The sequence below is a fragment of the Eurosta solidaginis genome, chromosome 1 (assembly GCF_040869045.1).
Source record: "Eurosta solidaginis isolate ZX-2024a chromosome 1, ASM4086904v1, whole genome shotgun sequence".
Classification (NCBI taxonomy): domain Eukaryota; kingdom Metazoa; phylum Arthropoda; class Insecta; order Diptera; family Tephritidae; genus Eurosta; species Eurosta solidaginis.
This window is the reverse complement of record NC_090319.1, coordinates 68,950,202-68,964,214: the sequence shown is the minus strand read 5'-3', so window position 1 is coordinate 68,964,214 and position 14,013 is coordinate 68,950,202. Positions and strand designations below refer to the sequence as shown.

The 14,013-nt window shown below is 32.9% G+C and overlaps 1 protein-coding gene across 7 annotated transcripts in view; it reads left to right on the top strand.

Annotated features, from left to right (window-relative positions):
- The window catches only part of srp (serpent), a 141,424-nt gene that overhangs the window by 111,706 nt on the left and 15,705 nt on the right, over positions 1-14,013 (top strand). For all 7 annotated transcript variants that reach the window (XR_010947804.1, XM_067757933.1, XM_067757939.1 and 4 more), the window contains exon 3: positions 11,832-12,309. Coding sequence is in view for 6 of the 7 variants with exons in the window: in XM_067757933.1 (XP_067614034.1) it covers positions 11,832-12,309 (478 nt within the window). In the remaining variant the exon portion in view is untranslated. The remainder of the gene's footprint in view (positions 1-11,831; positions 12,310-14,013) is intronic.

Here is a 14,013-nt window from a genome sequence, read left to right as displayed (position 1 = left end):
AGTTATTTAGTTCAAAGCGCTTCTTTTGGTACCTGTCCCGACAGTTTTAAAAGTGTTTTTTTTTTTTTTTTATTGCCGACCCTTTTGTTAAGCATTAGTATTCCAACGCTTTTTTTTTTAAGTGCAAAATCCCATACAGTTTTATATAGAAAATATATCGCATTTATGGCATGGTTTAAAAAACTAATAATACTAGTTATTAGTTTGATAATTTGCTTTAATTTTTTAAGTAAAATTTTATTTAGTGATTCGGAGAAAAAAGTATAAAAATAATAGGCACCCTATTATGTGTACGCATTCGTTGAGTGCTGCCAACTTTCATAGTACTGTCCGATTCGCTCCATTGTCGGTTGATCGTGATACAAAGCTCGATAGCTCATTGGAACGCCCTAAATATGTTTTCACAATGACTAAAAGGAAGAAAATATCGATCCTATTTACTAGTGCGAAAAAGCGAGGAAAGCGTACACGTGCCACATATTGAAGTGCGACCAACTTCCGGACCGCAAAGGGGTTAAATGCAATTGAGCTTAGTGGAGTACCTCAATACCTACGCAAATAAATTTAGATGTATGTATTGTATGTATGTATGACCTAATATGCATTTTGGCTAACCTAATTAAATTTTTTTTTCAACATTTCTGTGCGATATGCACTAAATTGGGTATAACAATGTTAGGTTGCACTACAATTTTCTACAACGCAACTGTACAAAAAGGCAAGGGATATGCACACATCCATACGTACAGCTCAATGCCCATAACGTCTCACTTTTCTTACCCAATTACTCATGTGTGGGTGAAACCGCGTTTTTTATGGTTTTTTGTAATGAACGCCCGCATCGTTCTATTTAACCGAGCATTTGTCGTCGGCAAGCAGTAGTTCACACAATTTGTGCGAACTTTTTTTACAATTTAAACTTTGTTATAGTTTTTACCTTTGAATTTTTTGTTTGCCTACTTAACCATTCTACTATATTCACTCTTTGGGGTTTTCAAGTTTCGTTTTTTTTTTAAGTTAACTTTTTACGTACGAACATACATACATACATGCCGTTGCACATATGTAATCGAATGTCAGTGTATTTGGTGACGGTTTTATGCATTTTTCCTTGTACGAGTAATTTTAATTAGAAACGTGTTTTGCATAGTGAATTATAGTTAGGGAGTTTCGTTGTGACAATCTAATGTGCTTGAAATTGGCATTAGTAGGGATATATGCGTATTATTTAAAATTTCGTGCTATTTAACAGATATTTTTCCGATGCGATCCTTAAGACAGTGGCATAATAATCTTGAACCGGGGTGGGCGTGAGCTTAGCATCTGCTAAGCGACCATATATGTATACAATAAGCGAGAGCATAATAGCTACTTCGTCAAAATCAACGACAGCTCTTTTATTTTGATTTCGATGGTCGTGCAGTGAGGGAGTGTCGCACGCGCGCTTAAGACAGAGTTCCAAAGAGTGCGTGTGACATGTGCTCACCGTTCAAGCATTTAAATCAAACTAAAAAAATAATTGATTTTGCTTTCGTGTTCGCTACGCGTTCGTGTTTACTAACACATTCTCAATTTGGTCACCGTGTAAATGTAGTGGTGCCCACCGCTGATCTTGAATAAGTCTCTTAATAATCCAAAAAGCTCTTCGAAGTAACCCTTCACCCTGGGAGGTGTGTGATTCTGCTCATTTTTCAAAATTGCTTAGACCTCCATCTGTTTCACCCATATACCAAATAGCTTTGGTATAGGCTAAGCAGGCTTCGAGTAAAAACGATACTTAGCATCGGTTTTAAAGAAAGGAAGGGGGTGGCGTTTGTGGTGTGAAAGGAGCTGGGTTCGAAGATAGATAGAGGGTGTGACATTGCTCTCACCGGTTTAGGAGGGCTTAGAATATAACCCCGGCAGTTATGCCTGTCGTAAGAGGCGACTTAAATAACAAATTCATTCAAGGGGTTGTGTAGCGCAACTCTTTCAAAGGCAATGTATAGCTTCTCCAACCCAACTGTCAACCTCACCTACCCGTGGCGAATGCTGTTTCTTCAGCATCCGAGGCTCTTGCAAATCCAATTTCCTGACGATACTAGGTGGGAGGGCGCTATGATCAAGAAGGTTGTATGTGGTCATACTAAATCGTTGCCGAGATGATCGGACTATTACCTTAAAAACGTGCCGGATATGCATTCGGAAAAGGACCATCCAGTTCAATAACCCTCCCCAAACCTTCGGTGAGTGTACTCATCGCTACAACAACAACAACAACAACAACAGCAACAACAGGGTGTGACCCTGCTCACTATTTCATAATTGATGAGAACTCGATCTAACTGATCTAGATGTTAAATATTGTAGTCTTAGAGTTATAGCGATTTATATTAAAAATTATTCCCTGGGCGAGAATATGACACTGTTCACCTTTAAAAATTACTGTTCCTAGGCAGAGAAAGACCCCTTCCCCCTTTTTCAAAAAAAAAAAAAAAAAAAAAAACAAGATAGTCAATAGATCTACACGACTATTTTTCTATATGTGTAGCAAATGTCGTCCTACGTTCGGACATCCGGACACCCTGACTTTCACATCTTAAATGTTAATAAGCTACGAAATGTAATAACAAAATATTCCACTTACTTCATAACTAGGAGACTCGGCAGACTTTGTTCTGCCCTAGCTTTGTTTATCTGCATGATATTTAAGAGATTTTTATCTTCTACTCTGAGTCGCTTTTCATTTTCCTTTTCTCAGCTTGCCCCTTTTCTCGCTGTACTCCTCTTTCTCAGTCTCGTTATTTATCTCCATGCCTTCCTTTCTCTGTGTCGTTTTCCATTTCCTTTGCTCCTCTCCTTCTCCCTCACCCACGGTCTCTATCTTTGTCTAACTCTACCTTTCTCTGTGTCCCTCTTGCTCCTCTCGTCTTTCCTTTCTTTCGTTTTCTTCATCCAAGTTTCTAGCAATCAGCTATCGCTTCCAAATTCACTTCCTGGAAAGAAAAGTTTCCCGATGCCTCATAATTTAGGGAAGAAGCTTTTAATGTGTGTAGTCGCTTCCTAAACTTAATTTGTTAGAATTGATCGCTGAACGCGTGTTTGAAAGTTTGGTTTACAGCGAACACGCACACAAACTGCTTCTATTACTTTAAATGTAATTTTTGGAGAAACAATTGGCTATATAAGAAAGGAATCAACTATTTTCTTTTGCAGAACGAGGGCTAAAATGCCATCGTTTATTTGCTAGTAAGAAATGTTTCAATGGATTGACTCGCAGGTTAAACTAAAATTTTATGATTTTTTAACGAATTTTAACAAATTACGACGCCCCTGTTAAGGTTTCACTCATATTATATCGAAGTTAAACATCTCATCGTTTTCAAATCGGAGCTTTCTGGGCGAAGTTATTACATTGAATAGGGATTTATTGAACTAATAGCGAAAATTGTTTATGCGATTTTGCACTTTCACTGACAACACAGTTTAGCTGTTGTTGTTGCAGCGCAGGTTTTGGGGAGTGTTGTCGATGTTGATTGTCCTTTGCCGGTTGCAGATCCGGTAACAAGCACCATCAAGGTACTAGCGCGACCATATCGGGAACGATTTAGTATGACCACATGTAACCTAGGCCATACCGCCCTCCCGCCCACTTGATTCATGAGGAAAGTGTAGAGTCTCGGCTGGTAAGGCAAAAGGATTCCCCACTGGTAGGTGAAGTTGACAATTGGGTTGAATAAATTTGGTATTTTAGTCGCCTCTTACGACAGGCATACCTGCCGTGGGTATATTCTAGGCCCCCTAACCCGCTGGGGGGAACATAGTTCAGTAAAGCTTGCATATTCTTATTCATTTAAAAATTTGGAGTTGAATTTTATAAAAAAAATTCGTCCATTGGGCAAAAATTTTCTGTTTATAGTGGCGCACAACGTGTTAAATTGACTTTACTGTACATGTACAAAAAAATAATTTTTCTATTGCATTTTTTTGTGATTTTTTTTCTCATTGCAAATTCGATATACCACAACTAACACAATATAAACAATAACAAGTATGATATATAAACATAAAAAGCAATAAAACCAAAATAATAACAACATCGTTGGTACTTTTTTTTTGGTTCTTCATAACTTCCTATATAACGCTGAGTAAGAATTGGCGCGTACGCGCTTGGATGTACGTATGTATGTATATACATCCATATACATATATGACAGTAGCAAACAAATCACATCCGTACTTACGTTTAAGTATTTGGTTATACTTTTCGAATAAAAAAAAAAACTGTTTATGCACAAGCAAAAAATGCTAATATTTTCCACATAAAAAAGATGAACAAAAGACTAGTAAAAGAACGGTAACGATGAGATAATTTTCAGCTCACGTTCATTTAAACTCATCCAACCAACTTCACTAACAAATTGTCACACTTAACAGCTAACCAGAAGCATCAAGCATCAATCGAAAAGGGGTACATTGGGGGTGAAGTGCACTTAGGTTTGTATACTTAAACGTCGCACAATCGTAGTTGCCTAGTCAGGTATTATACCTACCTGCTTATCAGCCAAAGAAAAATCGTACGCTGGTATTTGTTCGATGTGACATTTTCAAAACTGCTTAGATTTTGAAAATTGATTGAACTCAAGTTGGTTTTGCATTTTGACGCGTTCGCCCCGCATTCATAGCACCCTTTTTTTGCGGTAGCCAACAATTTTCTTGTTGCAATTGCAAATCAGTTTTGACCAACTTCATATGCACATATTTATGCCATTGTTGCTGTTGTTGTAGGTGTTCTTACTTTTTTTTAAGCTTGTTTTTGCTTTGTTATGTTTATGGCTAGTATAAGATTTTTGTTTTTCCGCATTTGCATCTTCATTATGCCAAGACGCGTGCCGCGCGACAGACGTTCCGCTTTAACTTGTATTAACTTTTTTTTGTTTGGATTGGTTAGCTTTTTGTTGATGTTTAATATATTTTTTTAGTAATATACTTAGTCGTTTTAATGCTTGTCATTTTCTCGTTACTTCGAATTGTAATGTGATTTATTTAGGAGTTAGTGATGATTTTCTCATTGTAGTGAAACGTTAACCAATGAAACACGCGCCGTATATATTTTAATCGTGACGTGAAAATGCTCCATTATATTTAGGAAAGAAATGTTATTTTAAGAATATACTCTAAAAAATGTGTCGCGAAAACTGAAAATTCCTACTTCGAAGATGTTTGATTCACAGACTAAGAAAAAAAGTTCATAACATATTTTTTGTAATATTTCTAAAGCACAAAAGAAAATTATTATATAATTATAAATAAATAACAAAAAAAAAATGTTTTAAACTAAGCGAAATAATAGAAATGTGGAACTAGGTTATATACTTTGAACGTACCAAACTACAAAGGAAGCTAAATCATAAAATTTACAAATAAAACAATTATACAAAAATGCTATAAAATGCAAATAAATTAAACAAAACTCACGAAACCAATGGCTTTATAACAATTGAAATGATATCAATTAAAATGAAAAAAAAAAAAGAAAAATTTAACTAAACCGAACTGAACTAAATTGAACCAAATTAACTCCTCCAAATCAGCCTAAACTAAAACAAACTAAGTAACACTAATCCATCTTAAACTTACTCAACTAAATTGAATCTAACTAAATTAAACCTTACTAAACTAAACTATGTAGTTTAAGGTAGAAAAATGAAAAATCTAAACCAAACTTAACTAAACAGAATTAAACTAAGGCCCGGTTTTCAGTAAAGTTAAACTTAAACTAAGTTTGCTTAAACTCCAGTCAAATTTAAACATCAGTTAAACTGCAGAGCTGTTTTTCAGTCACAGTTTAAGGCCGCAATATGGGTTTTTTTATTATCCAGATAATTTGTAATTACGGCAACGGCTAAATTTTGTTAACCCAACAAATATGGTAAAAATATGTCTCCAGCATTTGCAAAATGTATATCTAGTTTTGAAGTTGATATTCAACATCATTCTCTAATTATGTTTAAACCGTATAGGTCTCAAGTTGATATCCAACATCATTCTACGATCATTATTCAACCTTTGAGCAATTTTGTAAAATTTATAGTTCTCCAGAACCAAAACAGTTTCTGCGATAATCGTACAATATATGCTGAAGAAATTCCCCAGAAATCGCAGTATCTAGCGTTAGAGCAATTTCTGTTGGCACGTTAGATAACTTATGTAATCTAATTTCGAGAAAATAGCTAAAAAACCACAGTAGTAATGGAGTACTAGACAGAGCGAAAATCGAGACTGATGATGGCACAATGCCGACACCGGTTTGTCTCGAAAACAAATTTGACAAGGGATGACGGAAAATCGTGCCAATATACATCGAGTAGAGAATTAGAAGATAGATCTATTCTATTTGCAAAATGAATTAGAGATCGATTGCAAAATCATAATTTTTGTCGATTTGAAAATTATGGCGCGTTTTGTTTTAGTCTGCTATGTTCCTCCAGTGTTTCTCGAGTCGTGCTCCCACGTTAAAGATTCTACTTCAGTGTTTGTTTGATCACAGAGGGGCGTCCCTCTGCCTGAACTGGACCGACAAAAGTTTAGTACTTCGGCTATTTCATTCTGCATTCGCTTGGATAATCTGCATTTACCATTTCCATTTGGTATTTGTTATGGAGGGTTTTTTAATTTGCTTACTTTACATATACATATGTAATACTCCTATATTGCTACAAAAAGCTAAGTACATTCCCAAACATCAGAGTGCCGATATATTGCTGTTTAAACGTTTTTGTTTTTGTATTCAATAATCGAATGTATCTAAATTAAAATTTTTTCTTGTCACACTTATGATGCTACAATCACAAAAATTTTATAGGCTGTCTTGTTTTGATTTCGAATTCAAAACACATTGCGAACATTTTCTACTAGCAATATAGGAGTATTACATATATGTTACTTTATATCCTTTGGAGGTTTTAATTGAATGACTGGTAAGGTTCTCTCTTGCTGCACAGAGTTTGTGGAAAAATTTTAACTTATTTTTAATATATTACGGAGCTTGAGAAGTAATGAAAGATCAACTTAGCCTAGTCATATACAGATCTATCTTGGCACTTTGAAAACTTCCATTTTTTAACTTAGTTCACTCCTTTTGGAACAATCTTAAATGACTTGAACAAAAAAACTGAAAAATCTTCACACGTACATTGACACCAGAGGCATTCAACGCTAAATATAAAAAAGAAAAAATAAAGAAAGAAACTCCAAACAAACTAACGCAGTGAACAGCAGACAGTTGAAAACGAATAACAACAAGTAAACACATTAATTCCTTTATAGGCAATAATCTTTGAAAAAAAGGCACCAATATATGTTTGCGCAAAACGCCAAAGAATATGGCTTGTTTGTTGTCTCGCAATTAAAAATTTTATTCGGCAAAAGCCCAAGATCCCGATACAAGGAAGAGCTGCAATGAGCATTGATTGTGTACTTAAGCAAAATATTGAATTTGACTACCAGTCTTCAGTTATTCCATTCAAGAACAGGCGAATAAATATGAGTGCATGTATAAACAAAAACAACAAATATTTATTGAGCTACTCAATTCATTGCTGTGATTTATGCAGTGATCAACGAAAGGCTTTTGAATTACTGGCGGCATGTATTTTTAAAATAATTTGTTTTTGTAAATCCCTATGCAGGCATTGTATTTCGTATATGCATAGATCAGGGCTGTTCAAAAAATTTTATATTGAATTGCAAATCACAATACATTTACAAAATTATATATACACTGAAACTTTTTAAGTTGAAAAAAAAAAAAATTATTTCTAATGTTTAAAGAATTTTGATGGTACCCTTAATGAATAAATTTTGAATTAAAATTTTTCTCAATGCTACAATAATGCTACAATATTTTTGAAAAATTGTTTGTGGTCTACTTTTAAGTGTAAATTTGAATATCATACCAAAGTGCCTTGGCTTTATATGGAAGTGCTTTTTCTTTGCATTTTCATATGAAATTTGGGCACTATTTAAGGAGTTGGCAGCTCTGGCATAGATATTCGTATATGAAAAATTGTTTTTCAGTTGCCTTCGCCATAAATTCAAAAATAACCTGCTTTGGCGCATAAATAAATTGTAAACAATTTGAACCAACTTTAATTAAGTTAAAGTTGTATATCGACAATTGAGTCAGTTCAATCCTTTGTCGTTTGGTTGTTGTAAAATTTTAATGTGCAAGCCTTTGCACACTACTTTTAGAGTTTCTCTTATTTCATGTTCATTTACTTATTGCACATAATTTACTGCTTTGGTATTTTGTTTGTTCTTGGGTGGCCACGTCACCAGTTTGGTGTCATATTGCCATTGCTGGGTATGCACAAATTTACGTATCAATGGCTTGTCTTATAAACAAATTCCGTAAATTACTTTTTTGCACTACATATGTAAATATAAATATGTGACATTTACATATTTGCGCTAACCTTATTTGTTGTAGTACTTATGTAGGTCAGGAGCCCAAGTGAGTCGCGCAATTCAAGGAAAAATGAGCTAATATGCATAATAGCAACTGAATAACGTTATAATAAAACAAACCAAAATAAAATTAAATAAAACGAATTGAAAGAAAACAAAATAAATTAATTAATACAAAATAAAATAAAAAATAATTAATTAAAATTTAATACAAAAATTAACTAAAATAAGAAAAAGTAGAACAAAATATAGTAAAAAATAAAATAAAATAAAATAAAAAAGTAATATAAAATAAAGATGTAAACTAAATTAAATTGAATAACATAAAACAAAAAATAAAATAGAATAAAACAAAATAAAATAAAATAAAATAAATTAAAAAAATTAAATAAAATCAATTGAACCGAAATCAATAATGTCAAAATCAATAAAAGTAAACTAAAACGGTTAAGCGCCAATTAAGTATGTAAACTAAAACAAAATTAATTAAAACAAAAATAAATTAAAATTAAAAAAAAAATAAATAAAATAAAATTTAAAAAATACATATTATACAAAAAAGTAAATCGACAGCTACCAAAATTAAATAAAATAAAATGTAACAAAATAAAAATTGTTTAGTAAAACTGAATCAAATGAAACAATATAAAAAAAATATCACAATTTTTCAAATTTAGAAAAATTAAAAAATAACAATAATTATCATTAGAAAAAAAATTATTGTTCTGGCCTTGAGCTCGAATCGAACCTTGAAAAAAAAATATAATAAAACAAAATAAAATAATGTAAAGTAAAATAGAATAAAACAAAGCAAAACAAAAAATAAAATAAAATAAAGTTAAATAAAAAATAAAGTAATATTAAATTAAATCAAATCAAATGAAATTAATTGAAATTATATAAAACAATATAGTATAAAATAAAATTAAAAAGTTGAAACAGATAAAACAAAATTAAAAAATAATTATGTATATAAAAAACTAACAAAATAAAATAAAATAAATCAAAATAAAATAAAATAAATCAAAATAAAATAAAATAAAATGAAATAAAATAAAATGAAATAAAGTAAAATAAAACAAAATGAAATAAAATATAAATGAAATGAAGTAAACCTAAATAAAATAAACTAAATTAAAATAAACTAAAATAAAAATAAACTAAGATAAAATAAAATGAAGTAAAATAAAATAAAACAAAATAAAATAAAATGAAATAAAAAAAATACAATAAATAAAATAAAATACAACAAAATTAACAAACAAAATATATAAAAAAATCAAAATAAAATAAATAAATATAATTTCTAAACCAAAAACCAATTTTATCCGAAAATATATAAGAAGATACATACTTGTTCAAATAACTTCTGATTTTTAGAGGTTTAAGGCTCATTAATAGTACCGAATTTCAGAAAACAAATGATTACATAATAAATATTAATATCTCTATAAGTTTGGAAAGACTGATTTGTGAAAGGCCAGTTTATTTAAAAAATTAATTTTTTGTTATGTTGAAAATCGAAAAAGTGGCTTCAAAAATGTTCTTCGCAAATTACAACCCACTGTATTTCAAAAGCTATTGTTACAGGTAAATTTGTATATAAATTTACATAATTTGATTTATACTATTATACACATAAGCCAAAATACATATAACCCACTGCGTATAGACATGATTCAAGAATATATATAACTTGCGTTAAATTCTAAACAAAGAACTCATGTCGATATTTTACAGTTACACCTGGTCAGAAAAAATTTTATTTTTTATCAAAAAGAAAAGAAAAAATTGAAATCTTAAAAGATATGAAAGGATCTTACACTGAAACCAGTAGGAAATAAAGAGAAAAATGGAAACGGAGAGGTGGTGGGGAAAAATAGAGAATGAGAATGGGGTGAATTCGAGTGGAAAAAAAATAGGGAACGAAAAGGGAGATCAATATAATAAAAACAGGAACGAGAATGGATAAGGAAAACGATGTTGTGAAAGGAAAAATTAAGAGCAAGGAAAAGAGAAAGATAAGTAGGAAGGGAACGGGAGTGGAAGAATATTGGAAAGGAAGGCGAAGAGGGGGATAAAAGAAAAAAATCCCTCAGCGGGTTAGGGGGTTGACATATACCCGCGGTAGGTATGCCTGTCGTAAGAGGCGACTAAAATACCAAATAGATTGAAGGGGTTGTGTAGCGCAAACCTTTTAAGGGGCTGCCAGCGCAATATATATACATTCTACAAGCCAATTGTCAGCCTCAGCTATACGTGGCGAATCCTGTTTCATTAACAGCGGAGGCTCTGGCGACCCCATACTCCTCATGGATCTCGGGGGTGGGAGGGCGTAATGGCTTAGAAGGTCGCATGTGATCGTAACAAATCGTTCCCGAGATGGTCAGGCTTGGTACCGGAACGTAACCACCTGCTTCCGGCAAAGGACCATCAACATCGATAACACTCCCCAAGACCTTCGGGGAGTGTCCTTATCGCTACAACAACAACGACAGGGGGTTAAAAAGACGAGTGGTGGAGGGGTGAGTAAAGGGAGAGAGGGGAAGACGAAGAACAAGAAAAAGGGCAAGAGTAAAAGGAATGAAAAGGGTTGAGGATTCGGGAAAAAGGTGTGAAGGACGAGAGCGTGGTAGAACGAAAGTGGGCAGTAGGATAATATATGAGAGAAGAGCAGGAATACAGAAAGCGAGATGAAAAGTCAGAACCCAGTAAGAGAAAGAAATCACAGTGAATCGAGGCAGAGTGTGCTTCGCCAAAAAAAAAACTTTCCGCTGAACATGAAAACTGGGTCCATATTTCTTTATACGATTCGTGATCAAAATCGTTAGGTCCGCGTTTTATTAAAATTTGTATAAATACTTTGACATATTCATATTTATCATTCGAGTAAAATTGGTTTTTCATACGTTACGGTATAACACGACACCGTCCCTGGTAATGATTTTTCGCCATAGAAATGTTTTCTTAAATTTTTTATATGATTTTTTTTTTTATTTTCCATGTTTATAAGGCATGACTCCTTGTTTTTAGAAAAATTTATAGGAATTTTCTTTTAGCGAAAAATAGTATGAACATTGTAAGCTTACAAAAAGCATATTACTATCCAAGTTGTTGCAATAATAATTAGAGTTGGAATAAGCTCGTAATAGCCCGCTCAAGATGCCCATATTGAAAATCCCAAAAGAAAAACCGCCAAACAAAAATCTTTCAACCTAAAGGTTCTGCGCTCTGTGTAAAATGCGTTTATTTTGAATACAAGCTTAATATATAATAATGAAGTATTTTTGTTTCTTTATTTGCATTTACTTATAACACAAAATCATCATTCAACGACGAATGATCTTTGTTCGAAATTCGCCGGCGCATTTATCGCATTGCAGCTCAGTCTATCCTGGATCATTGTTAACATCAGCCACCAATGGTATACAACAATATGGCATACACCAAAGCAGTGCATTATCAGCAGGCGGAGCTGTCACATCCGTTTCCTCCACCTCACCGTCCCATCATACAGCGCATCCCACCGCATCTACGCCTGGTGCGCATTCAACAAATTCTGCCATAGCGGCGGCTAATTCAACGCTTGCCAACGGTTCCGGTTCAAATTCCATCAGCAACGATGACTATGGTTCACCGAGAAGTAACCACAGTAGTAATGGTGGCGATGGTTGTAGTTCGACGTTGAACAATAATACTGGTGTTAATAGTAGTGGGCCATTGCCTGCATTTCAACGTATATCAAGTTATGGTGGCGGTGGTGCTGGTGGTGGTGTTGCGAATATGAACGGCAGCAATGGCGGAGCAACAGTTGTTTGCAGCGGCGCCGAACGTTACACATCATTGGCAAATTATGGCACAGTGAGTATATTGTTGCAAGCTTGTAGCTGATATACCTACTATGTATTCAGCTTTTTATTATATGATTATATGTACTTTATTGCACAAACGTATGTACATGCATATACATATACAGTGTCGGACAAAACTAGAGCAGCAAATATCCCTATGCCACATTTTATAATTGTACAGTAAAAAAGTTAGAGCTTAAAATTTCATATGTGTTCTCATTGACGAACATCATTCTAGGATTTGGAAATTTGACACTAATGCTCTGGTTTCATTGTCCATTGTAAAGAGTCGGTACAATGTTTCAGTTCAACTGAAAAATACTACTAAATTATATCACTACTGGGTCACTTTCAGCATCTTCAGATAGTCATTTATCTATAATATTCCAAAGTTTAAATATGAAAATAATAGTTGAGAAAATATGTTTCGAAAACTTAATCGCATTATCCTGATTATTTTCTTATTATTTATTAGATAAACTTAGGCATAACAGAGCAAATTATTGAAAGAATGAAGGATTTGTAATGGGCGATTCAGATAGAAAATTTCATAAACAAACAAAGAATTTTGAATGATGGTGGGCCATATTATCCCAGTAAGCGCCAAAGGGTTAAGTGAAGTCAGCTGTTTTGTTGGTTTTTACACTGAACCAAAAACTTACATGTTTTCTTAAGAAAATGTTTCATTCAAGGTTCGAATCGAGCTCAAGGCCAGAACCTTGAATGATTTATCAATAGGCCGAAAAAACAAAAAACAATTGAAAATGTTTCATAGAAATTCACTCCAATTTTTCCTTAAAATTTAAGAAAAATTGCATATAATTTAAGAAAATTTGCGTATGATCTAAGAAAAAATTCGTAAAATTATATTTATGACAAAACTTCGTTCTTATAATATAAGAAACCATATTATTTATAGTCTTAAATTCTATGAATATGGTTTTTGGTGAGGTTTTCTTAAAATATACGCACTTTTTCTTAGTATACATGCATTTTTTTGGTTCAGTGCATGTATTCACAAAAAATTTTTGGGTTTTCTACAAAATATTCCCAATTTTCGATTTAACTAGAAGTTTGACACTCTGCGTTGGTGGAAACTAAAGAATCAAATAAGGCTATCTAAAGAATTGCTATACTCCATGTATACCATTGCATTTCAGTTGAAAGAGTGAAGGCTACTGTAAAAAAGTTGAATAATCACACGGAACTTCTCATTGTTAGTTCACACTCCCATTCCTTATTCAGTCACGAACAAAGTGCCGAACTACGTCAGATTCTATACAAACAGTTAAGTGCGACCAATCTCAGTCGACGTTAGTTCATTTTGAACCCAAGGCGAGAAAAATGCTAAACTCGACTATTTCTCCAAGTTTTATCGAAATCTGATAGAAATTCAAGGCACACAAAAATACAAAGGGATAACGAAGCAAGAAACGAAATAACTGGAAAAATTATAATTGAGTTATGTTAGACCACGTTTAAACATGCCTTAATCTACATTAAATCGTCAATAGATAATCTACGCGTTTATATATGTTCCATCCCTAGGAACAAGATTATTTTCTGTCAAATTTTAACGTTTCTCTTTATTTTGTGCTTCTAATTAGAGATTACAGAGATATTATAGAGGTGGAAGTTTTTCTATGACAAAAATCCGCATCTCTTAGAGGAAAAATTTAAGATAATCTCGTTATATGTAAACCAGCTCTTACTT